General features: G+C 53.8%; 2 protein-coding genes across 9 annotated transcripts; both read right to left on the reverse strand.

The window, feature by feature from the left end:
• Window positions 1–502: 502 nt before the first annotated feature.
• FTL (ferritin light chain) lies at window positions 503–2,709 on the reverse strand. The gene is made up of 4 exons (XM_055236593.2): window positions 2,373–2,709; window positions 2,065–2,211; window positions 1,575–1,700; window positions 503–799 (listed from the first exon to the last, which is right to left on the reverse strand). Exons 1-4 carry the CDS (start codon window positions 2,472–2,474, stop codon window positions 647–649), a joined length of 528 nt encoding a protein of 175 aa, XP_055092568.1. The 5' UTR covers window positions 2,475–2,709; the 3' UTR covers window positions 503–646.
• Window positions 2,710–6,244: 3,535 nt separating this feature from the next.
• On the reverse strand, window positions 6,245–13,422 carry BAX (BCL2 associated X, apoptosis regulator). Of its 8 annotated transcripts, none has more exons than XM_063615745.1 (6): window positions 13,006–13,422; window positions 12,348–12,399; window positions 12,114–12,260; window positions 11,616–11,751; window positions 7,126–7,230; window positions 6,245–6,510 (listed from the first exon to the last, which is right to left on the reverse strand). In XM_063615745.1, the coding sequence occupies exons 1-6, from the start codon at window positions 13,253–13,255 to the stop codon at window positions 6,406–6,408; spliced, it is 795 nt and encodes a 264-aa protein (XP_063471815.1). In that variant the 5' UTR covers window positions 13,256–13,422; the 3' UTR covers window positions 6,245–6,405. The 8 variants fall into 8 exon arrangements, with proteins under 8 accessions (XP_063471815.1, XP_055093439.1, XP_063471816.1 ...); XM_055237464.2 differs by having other exon boundaries at window positions 12,985–13,158; XM_063615746.1 differs by having other exon boundaries at window positions 6,245–6,559; window positions 13,006–13,149.
• Window positions 13,423–18,714: the final 5,292 nt, after the last annotated feature.

Genomic DNA, 18,714 nt, shown 5'->3' on the forward strand with positions numbered 1-18,714 from the left:
CAATGACGCGATCTCAGCCCACTGCAACCTCTGCCTCCCATGTTCAAGCGAGTCTCCCACCTTAACCTCCTGACTAGCTGGGATTACAGGTATGAGCCACCACACCCGGCTAATTTTGTATTTTAGTAGAGACGGGGTTTTCTTCATGTTGCTCAGGCTGGTCTCAAACTCCTGACATCAGGTGACCGGTCCACCTGGCCCTATAATCACTCGTTAAATAGGGCTGTTTCTGGCTGAGACCCAACAGATCTGTTTCTAGGTACCAACCTAGGTCTTAATTCAACTCCCTGGAGTCTATCTCTACCATCTGGGAGGGACAGTTAACAGCCAGGTAAGCAGAGAACCCTCAGGTTCAACACTACCCAGATAGCTTCTTGTCTTACGACAGGTAAGAAAATGGGAGATGGGGCCAACTCCTCTTTCACTGGCATCCCAACCCAGCCAGAAGCTTCATGAGAACAAATCCCACCTCATCTTCCACACCACACACAAAACCACCAGCTGCATCAAAAAGCTTTATTTCTATTTGGTCCAAAGCTTGTTAGGGTAGTTAAGAAAGCTGCCTATTGGCTGGAGGGAGAGGCTTAGGCAGAAGCCCTATTATTTTGCAAGGGGCCCTTCAGAAGTCGCTGGACTCAGAAGGCTCTTAGTCGTGCTTGAGAGTAAGCCTTTCGAAGAGATACTCGCCCAGCCCAGCCTCCGGGCCACCCAGCCTGTGGAGGTTGGTCAGGTGGTCACCCATCTTCTTGATGAGCTTCACTTCCTCATCTAGGAAGTGAGTCTCCAGGAAGTCACAGAGCTGAGAGAGAAGAGGGAGAAATTAGAAACTCAATCCCTGGAAAAGAGGGACAGAGAGCAGCCAGTTGCAGATTAAAATGTGACAGGTGTGGCCGGACGCAGTCGCTCACGCTTGTAATCCCAGCACTTTGGGAGGCCGAGGCGGGCAGATCACGAGGTCAGGAGACCGAGACCACGGTGAAACCCCGTCTCTACTAAAAATACAAAATATTAGCCGGGCGTGGTGGCGGGCGCCTGTAGTCCCAGCTACTCGGAGAGGCTGAGGCAGGAGAATGGCGTGAACCCGGGAGGCGGAGCTAGCAGTGAGCCGAGATTGCGCCACTGCACTCCAGCCTGGGCAACAGAGCGAGACTCCGTCTCAAAAAAAAAAAAAGGCCGGGCGCGGTGGCTCAAGCCTGTAATCCCAGCACTTCGGGAGGCCGAGGCGGGCGGATCACGAGGTCAGGAGATCGAGACCATCCTGGCTAACACAGTGAAACCCCGTCTCTACTAAAAATACAAAAAATTAGCAGGGCGTGGTGGCGAGCGCCTGTAGTCCCAGCTACTCGGGAGGCTGAGGCAGGAGAATGGCGTGAACCCGGGAGGCGGAGTTTGCAGTGAGCGGAGATCGCGCCACTGCACTCCAGCCTGGGCGACAGAGCGAGACTCCGTCTCAAAAAAAAAAAAAAAAAAAAAAAAGTGACAGGTGTGAAATGAGGCTCTGAAGGATATTTGCCCAAAGGGAGCAGAGGCTTGCGGGGTATGGTTGGGTAGCCATGGATGCAGGGGGTACGTACATGGGGGTCTGTGCGGGCAGAACCCAGGGCATGAAGATCCAAAAGGGCCTGGTTCAGCTTTTTCTCCAGGGCCATGGCAGCTTTCATGGCGTCTGGGGTTTTACCCCACTCATCTTCAGCTGGCTTCTATATAGAAGGGACAAATGGCTCAGAATACACACACTCGGCACATAGAACTAAACCTACATTTCCCAAGAGTCGTTGGGGGTTAGAGGCCCAGGCCACAAAGACATGTGACAGCTTGTATTTATCACTCTCCGCACCCTGTCCTAGCTCTTCCAGCTACACGTCCCTAAGACCATGCAGCAGTGGGGACTGCCGCGTCTTGGGGGCACTGCACGAGGTGCGCCTCTATTTCCAGCCATAAAGAGGGCTCACAAGACCGAACTCAATCTCCCAGAAGCCCACGCGACATCTAAGCCCTCAAATCAAGGCTCCTCGCGCGCACGGCCTGCTGGGAGATGTAGTCCATTACCCACACACTAGTTACCTTGATGTCCTGGAAGAGAGCGCGGCCTCCACGCTGGTTTTGCATCTTCAGGAGACGCTCGTAGCCCTCGCGCTTCTCCTCAGCCAATTCGCGGAAGAAGTGGCTCACTCCTTCCAGAGCCACATCATCGCGGTCGAAATAGAAGCCCTACGGGAAGAGATGGAGGCAACAATGGTTAGCGGGAGGCGAGGCCAAGGGGGACTCCTCCCTCTGTTTACCCGACCGCACCAAGAAGGCCGGCGCGTGTAGTGAGGGCCGGAGGTGCGCAGCTGGAGGAAATTAGGGCCAGGGACGTCCTGGGGACTCACCAGAGAGAGGTAGGTGTAGGAGGCCTGCAGGTACAAATTGACCAGGCTGTTGACGGCTGCCTCCACGTCGGTGGAATAATTCTGACGAATCTGGGAGCTCATGGTTGGTCGGCAAGAAGGAGCTAACGACAAAAACGGTGCTGGCAGGTCCCAGAAGCAGGAGATGGCCGAGAAGATGGTCCTGGAGGTTGCAAGTGGAGATGAAATCGGAGGGCGGTCGGAGGCTGGAAGAGTCCCCGGATCTGTTCCGTCCAAACACTGTTGAAGCAAGACACAGACCCGCGGACCGCCGAACTGCGAGCAGACGTGGCTAGGGCGGCTTCTTTTATAGTGCACTGGCCCTCGGAGGCGGGGCGCTAGGGGCGGGCTATCGGCCAATCTGCGGTGGCAGGAGGCGGGACCGAAGGCCGTGCCTGACCAATCCGGAGCACATAGGAGTCTCAGCCCCCTGCCCCAAAGCAAGGGGAAGTCACGCGCTTGTAGCGCCAGCGTGTTGTGAAATGGGGGTTTGGGGGGGTTGGGGCCCTGGGGCTGATTCTGGGACTGGAGGGTTTCGTGGACGGGAGGGTGGGGGCTGGGGTCCCTCTGGGAGGCTAGAGTTTTATGGGAGCACTAAGAGCCCTGTGAACTGGTGACCCTGGGCTCCTGGGGGTGCCTCGGGAAAGTAAGATTCTGGGGTTTCCGAGGGCATGGATTTTTCTGGAACCTCGAGTGGGGGGAGGGGCACCTCAGAGGTGCAGGGAGGACCTGTAGTTGCCTGAGGTTTGCGCTGCGAGGTAAGAAGTCTCCGGATCCTTGGGAAGCTTGGAAGGCTGTGAGGTGTTATTTCTGGACCCCTGGAGATCTCTGGGAGACGGAGTGGTGCGGGGACTGGAGTCCTGGGATTTGCAGAGGTGGTAGTTCACTATGCAAACTCTCTATATTTTGGAGCCCTCCCCAGGGAGATCTTTAGGTTCTTGAGGTGCTCTGCAAGTTGGAAAGGGCACTTGTTCTGGAGCCGTAGGGTTCACCCATTGCGGGAAGCCCAGGAGGAGCATTGTATGAGGTAGGGTGACTTCTGGAACCCTGGACAGCCCTCTGGAACCCTCCAAAGATTGGCTGGGACTTGGGGGATACCTTGGAGCTCTTTCAGGGGCCCAGGCTTTTTCTGGGAGTGGAAATGGGGAGGAATGAAAAGTCTGTTTCCAGCTTTGCGGTGTCTCTGGGATTGCATTTCCTGGAGGCTGTTTTGGAGGCAACTCACAGACTTCGAGAATTCTCCGTGGCCCTGAACAGTGTCTCTGAAGTTGCCCTCGTGTCTTGCCTGAGGTGTGCTCATAAGGCCCACAGAGAAGCCCTGCGTTGTGGACAGAGTCTGGGGACCTATGGACGAGACGTGTGTCTTCGACTAATGCATATTTTTTAAGTGGGCCTGGTCCATGTTGATTTCTGGGAGACGGAGTCGGCGCAAACCTTGACCCTACTTAGGTGCCCTGATGGAGGCAGCCCGTGCGCTGGGCAGGGAGCTGAAGCCACTGGGGTGTGGGGTGAGGTCAGGCCCTGCCCTACAGAGGAGCTGCTCCGAACAGCCCAGGCGGGGCAGCCCCTGACCGAGGGGATCTGCAGATTCCCCGCCAGGCCGGTATCTGGGGTCCTTGTTGCAGGCAGCGACTGCTGAGTCATGCTGAGCTCAGCGCGGGAAGGGGCCCCCGCGGGGACGGATGGGGGTGGGGCCGCTCGCTGACCTCATCCCCTTGGCACTCCCCGACTTTTTTGGTGGGACCCTCAGAACTAGACCAGGCTCAGACCCAAATCGGGCCCCTCCCCCAAGGTCCCCCTTGTTGGAGGCAGGCTGTGTGCTTTGTCTCGGTCTTTTTGGTTCCCATAATTTGTTTTTTTCCTGGGATCCTGCCTGTGGCCATATTGTCCCCTCGCTCTGGGTGGTGGCTCAGCGTACACTCATTGATCCTCTGCTCCTCTCTCCCCCGTGACTTGGGGTCTCTGGGAAGAGTCCATGGAGGAGGGGCAGCTGCCCAAAGCACCCCGTTGACTGTGGGGCCCGAGTTACTCATTTACCAAATGTCATACCTCAGCCCAGAGACCTTTAGTCGGCCAAGAGGGGCCTTGGGGCCCATAGGTGGAGGGAGAGGAGGGGCTGAGAGAGACAGGATCTGGAGACCATAGAGAACGTGGGGTGGGGAGACAGAGGCCCAGAGAAAAACAGACTCAGAGACCCTGAGAGAGAGGGGGACAGAGACCTGGGCAGGGGCACAGAGACCCAGAGAGAGGGGAAAACAGACCCAGAGACAGAGGGGTACAGAGATCCCGAGAGAGGGGTACAGAGACCCTGAGAGGGGGACAGATCTAGAGAGAGGGGGACAGAGGTAGGGGGGACAGAGGCAGAGAGGTACAGAGACCCAGGGATGGGGGGGATAGAGACCCAGAGGGACCCAGGGGGGGATAGAAATCCAGAGCGGGGGGACAGATCCAGAGTGGGGGACAGAGATCCAGAGAGAGGTGGGGACAGATCCGGAGAAGGGGGGACAGAGACCCAGAGAGAGGGTGACAGAGACCCAGAGAGAGGGGGGACAGGGACTCAGAAGGGGACAGAGACTGGGGGGAGGACAGAGACCGGGGGGGGACAGGGACCCGGGGGCGGGGGACAGAGACCGGGGAGAGGGAAAGAGACCCAGAGAGAGGGGAGGTACAGAGATCCAGAAGAGGGTGACAGCCAGAGAGAGGACAGAGACTCAGCGAGAGGGGGACAGAAACTCAGGGTGGGGGGACAGACCCAGAGAGAGAGATGGGGGGCCAGAGATCCAGAGGGGGGGGACAAAGACCCAGAGACAGGGGGCCAGAGGTCTGGGTGCTGGGGGTGGAAAGAGGCCCAGAGAAAGAGGGCCAACGGTGGGGTGGGAACAGAGACTCGGAAAGCAAAGACCCAGAGAGAGAAGTGGGGACAGAGATCCAGAGATGGGAGCGGGTAAAGACCCAGAGGGGGACGACAGAGCCAGAGAGAGGGGGCGCCAGAGACCCTGTGACTGAGAACCCACATCCTCTAGCCCCCTTGTCTTCGCTCCGCCTGTGTCTAAGGTCACTGGGCCTCTGAGCTCAGCACCTTCTTCCGGCAGTTCCTCTCCAGGGGGGCCCCACCCAGCTGTAGGGCCAGACCAGGTTCCTCCTCCTCTGCCCTGCCCTCCAGCCTCTCAGTCCCCAGCCAGGTCCCTTCCTCTCTGTCCTCAGCCCAGCTCAGGAGGCCTCTCCCGTGGGCCCTTGCCCTTGTGTCCTCAGCCTCACCCTCCAGCGACGTCACCACCAGGCTCCAGAGCCCTTCCTGCTCCTGTGATCCTCCCATCCCTCCTCCCCCTCCCATCCCTCCTCCCCCCACTCCCATCCCTCCTCCCCCTCCCATCCCTCTTCCCCCCACTCCCATTCTCCAGCTCAGTAAAGGTATGGCCTTCTGAGGTCCCATGTGTGACACTCCAGGCTCCGGTCCCCAGGCCCTGGAGGCTTGCTCTGCAGCCGCTGTGCTGTTCTTCCCCCTACCCACACGCCTGCTCAGGCCTCACAGGCCGCTGCCTTTGTCCTGCACAGATCATCATGGGCTGCGACAGATGTGCCACCAATCACCCTCCTTTCCTTTGAGCTCCCTTTTCCTTTCCCGCGAGCTCCTGCAGGGCAGGCCTGGGACCAACTCATCCATAATCCATAGACCCCAAAGGGCACCCCAGAAAAAGATGTCAAGTGACTGCAGAGAGCCCCACGTCCCTGAGTGGCCCAAGCAGGTATCTCTAGGCCAGCAGACGGCGGGCCTGGCGTGGGGCGGTGGGCAGGGCCTGCTCTCCTGATGTGCCGGGGAACGGGGCAGAGGCCCAGTGACTTAGATGCCGAAGTGTGTCACGAAGAAGGTTTATTACCCCCTCAAGACCACTCTTCCCCACCCCCCCAATAATTACAAAAGTAAGAAAAATGCCCATGTCCCCCAATCCCCACCCCTCCCAGAAAAATGCCATAATTTATGGAGAAAAAACACAGTCCAAGGCAGCTGGGGGCCTCAGCCCATCTTCTTCCAGATGGTGAGTGAGGCGGTGAGTACTCCAGCCACAATGATGGTCACGGTCTGCCACGTGGGCGTCCCAAAGTAGGAGAGGAGGCCGTCCTGGAGACAGGGACATCAGTCGCTTCAGCGACTCGGCCAGGGGCAGCCCCTGGGCAGGCAGAGGCGGGATCAGGGAGGGAGGAGGTCAGAAGGGAGGATTGTGCGCAGGGGACTAAGATGAATGGGCATTAAAGAGCTGGACTCAGGCCAGGCATGGTGGCTCACACCTGTAATCCCAGCACTTTGAGAGGCTGTGGTGGGAGGATCACTTGAGGCCAGGAGTTCGAGACCAACCTGGGCAACATAGCGAGAACCCCTTCTCAGTGGAAAAAAAAAAAAGGAAAGAGTTGGGGTCAGAGGGTCATCAATGAATTTGAGCAATTCCAGAGGCAATGGAGGCTCCAGGGAGGGCAGAAGGCACTAATCAAGTCAAGGTCACAGTGAGGTCAGGGGTCACTGGGAGGTCAGCAGGGTAGATGAATCACGGATTGATCAGACACATAAGGAAACGCATTATAAACCACATCTGATGATCCTACAGTGGGGAGAGGGCACCACTGTGACCTGCTCCAGAAGGCCCAGGGTCCCAGAGGAGTGGCGGGGGGGCAGGGACGGTGGGGCAGGGGCGGTGGTGAGGGCGCGGTGGTTAGGGTGAGGAGGCTTGAGGAGTCTCACCCAACCACCCTGGTCTTGGATCCAGCCCAACAGCCGCTCCCGGAGGAAGTCCAATGTCCAGCCCATGATGGTTCTGATCAGTTCGGGCACCTTGGTGCACAGGGCCTGTGGGGAGTGGAGTGGGCATTAGGGACTGAACCTTGTCCCCACTGCTTGGAGATAGTGGCCCCAAGCCTCCTTTCTCAATTCTTTGCCTCCCCTCAAAGATTTCTGCCACCCACAATTGAAGTCAGCTTCAAAAGTTGTAAACATGGCCAGGTGCGGCAGTCCATGCCTGTAATCCCAGCACTTTGAGAGGCCAAGGCAGGCGGATCACTTGAGGTAGGGAGTTCAAGACCAGCCTGACCAACATGGAGTAACGCTATCTCTACTAAAAATACAAAATTAGCCGGGCGTGGTGGCGCATGCCTGTAATCCCAGCTACTTGGGAGGCTGAGGCAGGAGAATTGCTTGAACCCGGGAGGCGGAGGTTACAGTGAGCCGAGGTTGCGCCATTGCACTCCAGCCTGGGCAACAAGAGCAAAACTCCATCTCAAAATAAATAAATAAATACAAAAATTAGCTGGGTTTAGTGGCAGGCACCTGTAATCCCAGCTCCTTGGGATGCTGAGGCAGGTGAATCGCTTGAACCCAGGAGGCAGAGGTTGCAGTGAGCCCAGATCACACCACTTCACTCCAGCCTGGACAATAGAGCAAGAATCCGTCTCAAAAAATAAATAAATAAACAAAACAAAATTGTAAACAAGATAATGTTACTCTCAACTGCCCCACCCCTAAGCCTTCTGTGGCTCCCCAGTACCCTCAGGATGAAGACCCGAAGGCACAGTGCAGCCCACAACGCCTGTGTGCAGGCTCTGGCCTGACCTCACTCCACCTTTCCACTTCCTGTTTTGTGCCTCGCTGAGCTGCTTCCATTTTTTTTTTTTTTTTTTTTTTTTAAGATGGAGTCTTGCTCTGTCACCCAGGATGGAGTGCAGTGGCGCAATCTTGGCTCACTTAAAGCTCTGCCTTCCGGGTTCAAGCAATTCTCCTGCCTCAGCCTCCCAAGGAGCTGGGATTACAGGTGCCTGCCAACATGCCTGGCTAATTTATTTATTTATTTATTTTTTTGAGACGGAGTTTTGCTCTTGTTGCCCAGGCTGGAGTACAATAGCGCAGTCTCAGCTCATTGCAACCTCCGCCTCCCCAATTTAAGTGATTCTCCTGCCTGAGCCTCCCACGCAGCTGGTATTACAGGCACCCGCCACCACACTGGGCTATTTTTTTTTTTTTGTATTTTTAGTACAGACAAGGTTTCACCATGTTGGTCAGGCTGGTCTCAAACTCCTGACCTTAGGTGATCCGCATGCCTCAGCCTCCCAAAGTGCCGGGATTACAGGTGTGAGCCACCACACCCGGCCCCATTTTTTTTTTTTTTTGATTTTTTAAATTCCCATCAAATTCTTCCTGCCTGGGGACCTCTTCATGTGCTCCTGTTTCCGCCTAAACAGGCCTCGACCAAGCAAATTCTTACCCTTCAGCTCTCAGGGCAAATGTCACTTCCCCAGAGAGGACTTTTCTTTTTTTTTGAGACAGAGTCTCACTCTGTCGCCCAGGCTGGAGTGCAGTGGCGCAGTCTCGACTCACTGCAAGCTCTGCCTCCCAGTTCATGCCATTCTCCTGCTTCAGCCTCCCAAGTAGCTGGGACTACAGGCGCCCACCACCACGCCCGGCTAATTTTTTGTATTTTTAGTAGAGACGGGGTTTCACCGTGTTAGCCAGGATGGTCTCGATCTCCTGACCTCGTGATCCACTCGCCTCGGCCTCCCAAAGTGTTGGGATTACAGGCGTGAGCCACCGTGCCCGGCCAGAGAGGACTTTTCTGGACCAGAGAAGACCAACCCCTGCCCATGGACCCCGACCTGCTCTCCCATCTCCTGCAGCCTTTATCTGGCCACTTCTATTCTGTCATCCCCGCTCTGTAGGTGGCCTCACCATCACCTGCACTGCTATTCCCCTCACCTCTGACGTTCAAGCCCCATCAGCTCAATCTTGAACACACATCAAAAAATATCCCTCTCGGCCGAGCACGGTGGCTCACACCTGTAATTCCAGCACTTTGGGAGGCTGAGGCAGGCGGATCACCTGAGGTAAGGAGTTCGAGAGCAGCCTGGCCAACATGGTGAAACCCCATCTCTACTAAAAATGCAAAAATTAGCCGGGTGTGGTGGCGGACGCCTGTAATCCCAAGCTACTCTGGAGGCTGAGGCAGGAGAATCACTTGAACCCAGGAGGTGGAGGTTGCAGTGAGCTCAGATTGTGCCACTGCACTCCAGCCTGGGTGCAACCGAGAGAGACTCCATCTCAGAAAAAAAAAAAGAAAGAAATATCCCTCCCATTAGCTGATGTGGTGGGGAGCACCTCTAATCCCAGCTTCTCAGGAGGCTGAGGTAGAATTGCTTGAACCCAGGAGGTGGAGACTGCAGTGAGCCAAGGTCAAGCCACTGCACTCCAGCCTTGGTAACAGAGCAAGACCCTGTCTCAAAAAAAAAAAAAGTCTTCCAAAAACAAATATCCCTTCCTGTTGGAGACCAGACTGGACAACATAGCAAGACCCCATCTCTATAGAAAAAGGCTAATGCAACAGTTAGTGGGGTGTGGTGGCATGCTCCTGTAGTCCCAGCTACTCTGGAGACTGAGGTGAGAGAACTGCTTGAGCCTTGCAGTTTGAGGCTGCAGTGGGCTATGATCACTACTGCACTCCAGCCTGGCCAACAGAGCAAGACCCCACCTCTTAAAAAAAAAAAAATCCCCCCCCACCACCTCTGCTGCTACCACCAGGGCTTGTCATCTTTCAGCAAGACTATGACAGGTGCCACCTCTCCAGGCTCCTTGCTTCTGCCCTTGTGCCCCATGATCTCTTTTGGCCAACAGCCAGGATCATTTCACCACCACCCCCACCATATTTTCTTATGAGAATCTTCATAAAGAAAAGTTAAAAGAATTTCACAGTTAAAAGCCATATAGCCGCCACCTACAATTAGATTTTACAATTAACATTTTGCTATATAGACAGTCCCCAACTTATGATGATTCGACTTACAACTTTGACCTTACTGTGGGTTTATCAGGGCATTGAATGCATTTTCAACTTATGTTGTTTTCAATTTATGATGGGATTACTAGGATGTAACACCATTGCAGGTCAAGGGGCATCTATACTTGCTAGAATAATCTCTTAAATTTATAAATCAGGTCCCGTCACTTCCGTATTTAAAACAAGCCAGTCACTCCCATCACACTCAGAGTAAAGTTAAAGTCTTTCCAGGCTGGGTGCGGTGGCTCATGCCTGTAATCCCAGCACTTTGGGAGGCCAAGGTGGGCAGATCACTCGAGGCCAGGAGTTTGAGACCAGCCTGGCCAACATGGCGAAACCCCGTCTCTACTAAAAATACAAAAACTAGCCAGGCGTGGTGGTGCGTGCCTATAATTCTAGCTACTTGGGAGTGCTTTAGCTCACTTGAACCTGGGAGGCGGAGGTTGCAGTGAGCTGAGATGGCGCCATTGCACTCCAGCCTGGGCAACAAGGTGAGACTCTGTCTCAAAAAAAAAAAAAAAAAGTGTTTCCAGCAGCCCAAAAAACTCCACACAATCTGCCCCTGCCCAACTGTGCCCTCCTTTCCCACCCTCTCCCCAGCTCACTGTTCCAACAGCACTGGCCTCCTCCCTACCGTCAAAAGATGAGGCTTGGTCCTACCTCAGGGCCTTTGCACCTGCTGTTCCCTCTACCAGATGCCTCATCCCCCTGATCACTATAGATCACTGCATCCTTCTTATCATTCCAACTTTGGCTTTAATGTCACCCTCTCTTAGATGTCACCTGCTCTTAGAAGTCTTTCCTGGCTGGTTGCAGTGGCTCATGCCTGTAATCCCAGCACTTTGGGAGGCCAAGGCGGGTGGATCACTTGAGGTCAGGAGTTCAAGACCAGCCTGACCAACATGGTGAAACCCCGTCTCTACTAAAAATACAAAAAAAAAGCCAGGGATAATGGTGCACACCTGTAATCCCAGCTACTCAGGAAGCTGAGGCAGGAGAATCGCTTGAACCTGGGAGGCAGAGGTTGCAGTGAACCAAGATCGTGCCATTGCACTCCAGCCTGGGCAACAAAAGCAAAACCTCTATCTCCAAAAAACAAAAAAGTCTTTCCTGACCACTCTGCTAAATCACACTGCCCACTTTACTTCGCCCCTGCACGTGAACTCTCTGAGAGCAGGGATGTAGCCTGTTTTGTACGGTGCTGTGTCCCAGGTGCCAGGTACAGACCTGGCACATAGCAGGTCCAGTAAATGCTTGTTGAATGAATAAAAGAAGGAGCAGACACCCAGTGCACAGCCATCTCTCTCCATGCCCTCTGTGGTCACTGGGCCACAGGGGGTTGACACCATGATCCCCAGGTCCTCACAGGTCTGAGGGGGAGCATCCCTGGGCTCACCGCCCTGCAGCTGCCCACCTTGAGCACCAGTTTGCTGGCAAAGTAGAAAAGGGCGACAACCCGGCCCCAGTTGAAGTTGCCGTCAGAAAACATTTCAGCTGCCACTCGGAAAAAGACCTCTCGGGGGGAGTCTGTGTCCACGGCAGCAATCATCCTGCAGGAGAGAGGAGAACCAGTGCCAGGGAGCGGGCATCAGGCTGATAGTGGAAATTCCCACATCACTGAACACTAAAGATAAGGAGACTGAGGCCCAAGCCAGGCTGAAATGAAAAGCAACAGGCCAACGCGGGGCAAGGGAAGGGGACAAAACAGACATTTAGGAAGGTGGGAAAAATGACTCCCTGAAGGAGAGTTTTAAGATCCTGGCGGAGAGGAGGGCTGGGAGTCCGGAATGCTTGCGCTGAGTTATGGGGCCCAGACTCCTAGTTCTTAGGGGAGGAGGAGAATGCGGGGCTGAGAGTCCTGTGTTCTGAAGGAGCCCAGTGGCTGGACTTCTGGGTCCCCAGGGGCCCACACCTCTGCAGCTCCATGTTACTGTCCAGTTCGTCCCCGATGCGCTTGAGACACTCGCTCAGCTTCTTGGTGGACGCATCCTGAGGCACCGGGTCCAGGGCCAGCTCGGGTGCCTCCCCCCCCATTCGCCCTGCTCGATCCTGGATGAAACTAGAGTGGGGATGGAGTGAGGGTGCAGAATCAGAACGGGGTGTCACTCCTCAAATCTGTGCCACAATAATCAGACCTCAAACTCACCCCTGAAGCAAAAGGGCCCCTGTCTTCATGATCTGCTCAGAGCTGGTGGGCCCTAGAGGAGAAAGGAAGGGAAGAGGTGCCTGGACTCTTGGGTTCTAGGGGATCAGGAGACTGTGGAGGCTCACGGCCCCTGAGGGAGGACAGAGCTGGGGACCCTGGACTTCTGGGACCCTAGCAGATAAAGTGACGGGGGGCCCAGACAACTGACTCCCTGATGGAGAAAGGCCAGGAGGCTGGGCCTGTATCCTACATTCTCCCCGGGGAAAGAGGCTAGGGGAACGCTAAATGCATCCAGACCCCTGGCCTGAGGGGGCAGAGGCGAGACCCGCCCCTCCCACCAGTGCCAGAGGCAGGAAGTGGTGCGGGCGACAAGCCCGGGCCTGCCCGGGGGCTTGGCTTCCGAGATACCCTGGTTCTCGGGGGTCCGAGAGCGCCAGAGAGGCAGGGATCGGGGCACGGGGATCAGAGAGCCAGGAACCTCCGGGGACGGAGGGGGCTGGAGGCTGGCAGCGCCCGATCCGGGAGTTTCTGCTCCTCAGTGCTTGGAGATCGCACAGTTCCAGGCCGGTAGGAAGGATCCTGGGACCGGCCGGCGAGGGGGCTCGCCCTCCTCCCGCCCGTCTGCCTCCCGCCTCACCCCCGCCTCTGGGCTGCTCACCGGACCCGTCCATCACCGCCGCTCCCGCCGCCGCCTCTCGCCGGGTCTGAGCGGACGGCCGCGGCGCGCCCGGGTCACGTGAGAGCCCCGCTGAACGTGCGTCCCTCACGGGGCCGCCCCGCAAAATGGCCGCTGCCCCGCAGCACCGCCGGGCCACGTGACCGCACCTGCCTCGCTCCCTGCGGAGGCTTGATCCCGTCACGTGACTGTCCAATGAGCATCTCCCGATAAGTGCCAGCCGTGGCGCCATCCGACAGCCGCCCGTCCAATCGCAGCTCTAATGCCTTCATTTATCCAGGCACCATTTTTAGAAGTTTCGGGCAGGGTTTGAGCTCTTCCCAGAGCAGAAGGAATAGCAAGTGCAAAAGCTCAGAGGCCCAAAATAGCGTGCTTCCAGGCAGGACGTTGTAGATGACTAAAAACTGAGTGGTTTTGTTTTTTGCAGAGACCTGGATCTCGCTATATAGCCCACGCCCAGGCTTGTCTCTAACTTGGGAGCCCAAGAGATACCCCCGTCTCAGCCTTCCAAAGCGCTGGGATTACAGGCATGAGCTACCGCGCCAGGCCTGCTTTTCTTTTTTTTCCTTTTTTTTTTTTTTTTTTGAGACAGGGTCTCTCTGTGTTGCCCAGGCTGGAGTGCAGTGGCCCAATCATGGCTCACTGCAGCCTAGAATTCCCGGGTTCAAGCCTCCCACCTCAGCCTCCTGAGTAGCTGGGACTACACCGCCCCTGGTTAATTTTTAAAAATTTTTTTGTGGAGATGAGTTCTCTCTATGTCGCTCAGGCTGGTCTCTGAACTCCCAGGCTGAAATGATCCTCGCACCTTGGCCTCCCAAAATGCTGAGATTACAGGCTTGAGCCACCCCACCCAGTCATGACTCGAGTGTTTGTGTTTGTGTAAAAAGAAAAGGAATATGAAGTTCAAAAAGTGGCAGAAACTAATCTGTAATGATAGATCAGCAGGGTATGGAGGGGAGGGGCCACAAGAGAGACTCCCCGGGTGCCCCAAATATGCCATATTTTTATCTGAATGGTGTATGCATGGGTATACACATATTATTATTATTATTATTATTATTATTATTATTATTATTATTATTTTGAGACGGAGTTTTGCTCTTGTTGCCCAGGATGGAGTGCAATGGCATGATCTCAGCTCACTGCAACCTCTGCCTGCGGAGTTTAAGCGATTCTCCTGCCTCAGCCTCCCAAGTAGCTGGGATTGCAGGCATGTGCCACCACACCCAGCTAATTTTGTATTTTTAGTAAAGATGGGGTTTCACCATGTTGGTCAGGCTGGTCTCAAGCTCCTGACCTCAAGTGATCCACCCGCCTCGGCCTCCCAAAGTGCTGGGATTACAGGCGTGAGCCACTGTGCCCGGCCGGGTATACACATATTTACAATTCATTGAGCTGTACACATAAGACTTGGGTGCCTTATGAATATTATGACATGTCACTTTAGAAAGAAAATAATAGCAACCAAGGAAAACTCAGAAAAATGAGCTAGGATCAGATGATAAAGGGTTTGGGCCTGTCAGAGAAGGGACTTGATCTATGTCCATAAGGCAGCTGGGAACCATGGGAAAATTTTGAGCAGGCAAAGGGCAGAGTCAGACTAGGGTGTCAGGAAGATCTCTTGGACTTCCTTCTTTCTCGAAGGAGCTCCTGGTTGGGCGCAGTGGCTCACTTCTGTAATCCCAGCACTTTGGGAGGCTGAGATGGGTGGATCACCTGAGGTCAGGAGTTTGAGACCAGCCTGGCCAATACGGTGAAACCCCATCTCTACTAAAAATTCAAAATTAGCCAGGTGTGGTGGCAGGCACCTGTAGTCCCAGCTACTCAGGAGCTGAGGCAGGGGAATTGTTTGAATCTGGAGTCAGAGGTTGCAGTGAGCCGAGATGGTGACCTTGCACTCCAGCCTCAGTAACAAGAGGGAAACTCCAACTCAAAAAAAAAAAAAAACTCCCATAGCAGCCAGGATGTATAACGCTTCTCACAACTGTAAATGTGTGCAGTGTTTTAATTTAATGTTTTTTTCATCGGCCCAAAATTTCCACAAGGTTAATTTGTCCTCAATTCTCCCAGAAACCAGCATGTTACTTGATTCATAGTTATCTCTCAGAATGTGTTATTCATAACTGTATGATTGAATGTTGGGGAGCATACAGAAATAAGACATTGTCTACCTCTGACATTCAGAGAAGACTTCTCAGAGGAGATATTTCCCCTTGACCTTGAAGGATCAGTTTGATTTGAAAACTGAAGAAAGGGGCCAGGTGTGATGGTTCATTCCTATAGTCCCAGCACTTTGGGAGGCCAAGGCAGGAGGATCACTTGAAGCCAGGAGTTCAGGACCAGCCTGGGCTGTACCATGGTGAGACCCTGTGTCAACTAAAAAACAAAAGAAAGGAGGGGGGAGCCGGGCGTGGTAGCTCACACCTGTAATCCTAGCTCTTTGGGAGGCTGAAGTGGGTGTATCATCTGAGGTCAGGAGTTTGTGACCAGCCTGGCCAACATGGCGAAACCCCGTCTCCACTAAAAATACAAAAAAATTAGCTGGGAGCGGTGGCACGTGCCTGCAGTCCCAGCTGCTTGGGAGGCTGAGGCAGGAGAATCGCTTGAACCCAAGAGGCAGAGGTTGCAGTGAGCCAAGATCATGCCACTGCACCCCAGCCTGGGCAACAGAGCGAGCCTCTATCTAAAAAAAAAAAAGGAAGCAGAAGAAAAAGAAAATTAGCTGGATGTGGTGGCGTGCGCCTGTAGTCCCAGCTATTTGGGAGGCTGAGGTGGGGAGATTGAGCTTGGGAGGTCCTGGCTGCAGTGAGCTGTGATCAATTGCACCACTGCAGTCAGACTGGGTGACAGAGGAAGAGCCTGTCTCAAAAAGAAAAAAGAAAAGAAAAAGCCAAGATAAAGGGGGAGGGTAGAGCTTAGGTGACAACCAAATGATAGCTTAGAGCAAAGCAAGGTCAACATTGGGTCAGGACTGTGAAGTGAATCCAGTGTGAAGTGAAACCCGCTGAATCACTGGAAACAAGAAGGTACATGTGAAATGTTGCATCCAGAAACCCTTTATCTGAAGTTGTGCACCTGCTTTGGAAATCAAGGCTGCTACTCTGTATCAAGTGGATTAGATCCTCCCAGCAAGACTTGGATGTTTCATTTTTACTGATAGAATTTCCAACAATTTATGAATTTAGAGAACAAAGTCTCTGTGAGTAAGAAACCATGTCCTTGGCCAGCGTGGTGGCTCATACCTGTAATCCCAGCACTTTGGGAGGCCAAGACAGGCAGATCACCTGAGGTCAGGAGTTCGAGACCAGCCTGGCCAACATGGTGAAACCCTGTCTCTACTAAAAATACAAAAATTAGCCGGGCATAGTGGTGCGCTCCTGTAATCCCAGCTACCTGGGAGGCTGAGGCAAGAGAATCAATTGAACCCAGGAGGCAGAGGCTGCAGTGAGCAGAGATTGTGCCATTGCATTCCACCTCGGGTGACAGAGTGAGACTTCATCTCAAAACAAACAAAGCGTATCCATGAGAGAAATAGTGTTTCCTGTTAACTTTGCGGCCAGCTTTATCTGTGTGTGTTACTCCAGTCCAATGAGATAGCCCTCCCCTACCCCAGTTACAGAGAAGGAAAGAAAGGGCTTTTAATGCAGCTACACGCCTCTGAACAGTACAGTCACTGAGTGAGGGAATACACTTTTTAGCTAGTCGTGAAGTCAAAACTGTTTATTTTTATTTTTATTTATTTATTTTGAGACAGTGTCTCCCTCTGTCGTCCAGCCTGGAGTGCAGTGACACAATTGTGGCTCACTGCTGCCTCGACCTCCTGGGCTTTAAGGGATCCTCCCACCTCAGCTTCTGGAGTAGCTGGGACTACACATGTGCGCCAACATGCACTGCTAATTTTGTATTTTTTGTATAGAGAGGGTTTTGCCATGTTGCCCAGGCTGGTCTCAAACCCCTGGGCTCAAGTGATCCACCCGCCTCAGCTTCCCACAGTGCTGGGACTACAGGCATGCGTCACTGTGCCTGACTAAAACTCTTTTTTTTTTTGAGACAGAGTCTCGCTGTGTCGCCCAGGCTGGAGTGCAGTGGCGCAATCTTGGCTCACTGCAAGCTCTGCCTCCTGGGTTCACGCCATTCTTCTGTCTCAGCCTCCCGAGTAGCTGGGGCTACAGGTGCCCAACACCACACCCGGCTAATTTTTTTGTATTTTTAGTGGAGACGGGGTTAGCCAAGATGATCTCGATCTCCTGACTTCATGATCCGCCTGCCTTGGCCCCCCAAAGTGCTGGGATTACAGGCATGAGCCACTGCACCCAGCTGTTTTTTTTTGTTTTTTGTTTTGTTTTTTCTTGGTTTTTTTTTTTTTTTTTTTTGAGACAGAATCTTGCTCTGTTGCCAGGCTGGAGTGCAGTGGTGCAATCTCGGCTCACTGCAACCTCCGCCTCCTGCCTCAGCCTCCTGAGTAGCTGGGACTACAGGCATGTGCCACCACACCCCGCTAATTTTGCTATTTTTATTAGAGATGGGGTTTTGCCATGTTGGCCAGGATGGGTCTCGATCTCTTGACCTCATGATCCGCCTGCCTTGGCCTCCTAAAGTGCTGGGACTACAGGGGTGAGCCACCGCACCTGGCCAAACTCTTTATAATAATAAAGATGCTGTATCAAAACTATTAAGACCACATCCAAGATGGCACCTGAGGAGTCACACCCCCAGGTATTCATGCTCCTGTGTGGTCTCTGCCCACACTCAGTAGGGCTAAACAGTGTGACCAAGAGGGTATTGTGGAAATGACAGAGTGTGATTTCACAGGATAGGTCAGAAAAGCCACTACAGCTTCCACCTTGTTCCCTTTCAGATCACTTCCTTTAGGGAAAGCCAGCTGCCATGTGGTGAGTGTCAAGCCTCTGAGCCCAAGCTAAGCCATCATATCCCCTGTGACCTGCACGTACACATCCAGATGGCCGGAAGCAACTGAAGATCCACAAAAGAAGTGAAAATAGCCTTAAGTGATGACATTCTACTATTGTGATTTGTTCCTGCCCCACTCTAACTGATATGATATATTCTTCCCCACCTCCCACCTTAAGAAGGTACTTTGTAGGCCGGGCGCGGTGGCTCACGCCTGTAATCCCAGCACTTTGGGAGGCCGAGGCAGGTGGATCATGAAGTCAGGAGATCGAGACCATCCTGGCTAAAACAGTGAAACCCTTTCTCTACTAAAAAATACAAAAAATTAGCCGGGCGTGGTGGCGGGTGCCTATAGTCCCAGCTACTCGGGAGGCTGAGGCGGGAGAATGGCGTGAACCTGGGAGGCGGAGCTTGCAGTGAGCTGAGATGGTGCCACTGCACTCCAGCCTGGGCAACAGAGCGAGACTCCATCTCAAAAAAAAAAAAAAAAAAAAAAAAAAAAAAGAAAGTACTTTGTAATATTCTCCCCACCCTTGAGAATGTAATTTGTATGCCTGTCCCAAACCTATAAGAACTAAGGATAATCCCACCACCCTTTGCGGACTCCCTTTTCGGACTCAGCCCACCTGCACCCAGGTGAAATAAACAGCCTCGTTGCTCACACAAAGCCTGTTTGGTGGTCTCTTTGCACGGACACGCATGACAGTGAGGACACTGAAGCAGTCATACTCTGGCGAAACACTGGTGGCAGGAAACCAAGTCCTCTGGCCAGGTGAGTTA

Source organism: Symphalangus syndactylus, chromosome 13 (genome assembly GCF_028878055.3).
Source record: "Symphalangus syndactylus isolate Jambi chromosome 13, NHGRI_mSymSyn1-v2.1_pri, whole genome shotgun sequence".
NCBI lineage: Eukaryota > Metazoa > Chordata > Mammalia > Primates > Hylobatidae > Symphalangus > Symphalangus syndactylus.

Bases quoted from the DNA above. Each gene is read 5' to 3' on its own strand.
- FTL (XM_055236593.2), bottom strand. From the start codon at position 2,474: ATGAGCTCCCAGATTCGTCAGAATTATTCCACCGACGTGGAGGCAGCC. The intron at 2,212-2,372 runs GTGAGTCCCCAG...CTCTTCCCGTAG, and splicing joins CCTACACCTACCTCTCTCTG to GGCTTCTATTTCGACCGCGA. The intron at 800-1,574 runs GTACGTACCCCC...CTTCTCTCTCAG, and splicing joins CTGCCCGCACAGACCCCCAT to CTCTGTGACTTCCTGGAGAC.
- BAX (XM_063615745.1), bottom strand. From the start codon at position 13,255: ATGGCGCCACGGCTGGCACTTATCGGGAGATGCTCATTGGACAGTCAC. The intron at 12,261-12,347 runs GTGAGTTTGAGG...TCCCCACTCTAG, and splicing joins GGGGCCCTTTTGCTTCAGGG to TTTCATCCAGGATCGAGCAG. The intron at 6,511-7,125 runs GTGAGACTCCTC...CCCTGTCTCCAG, and splicing joins TCCAAGACCAGGGTGGTTGG to GACGGCCTCCTCTCCTACTT.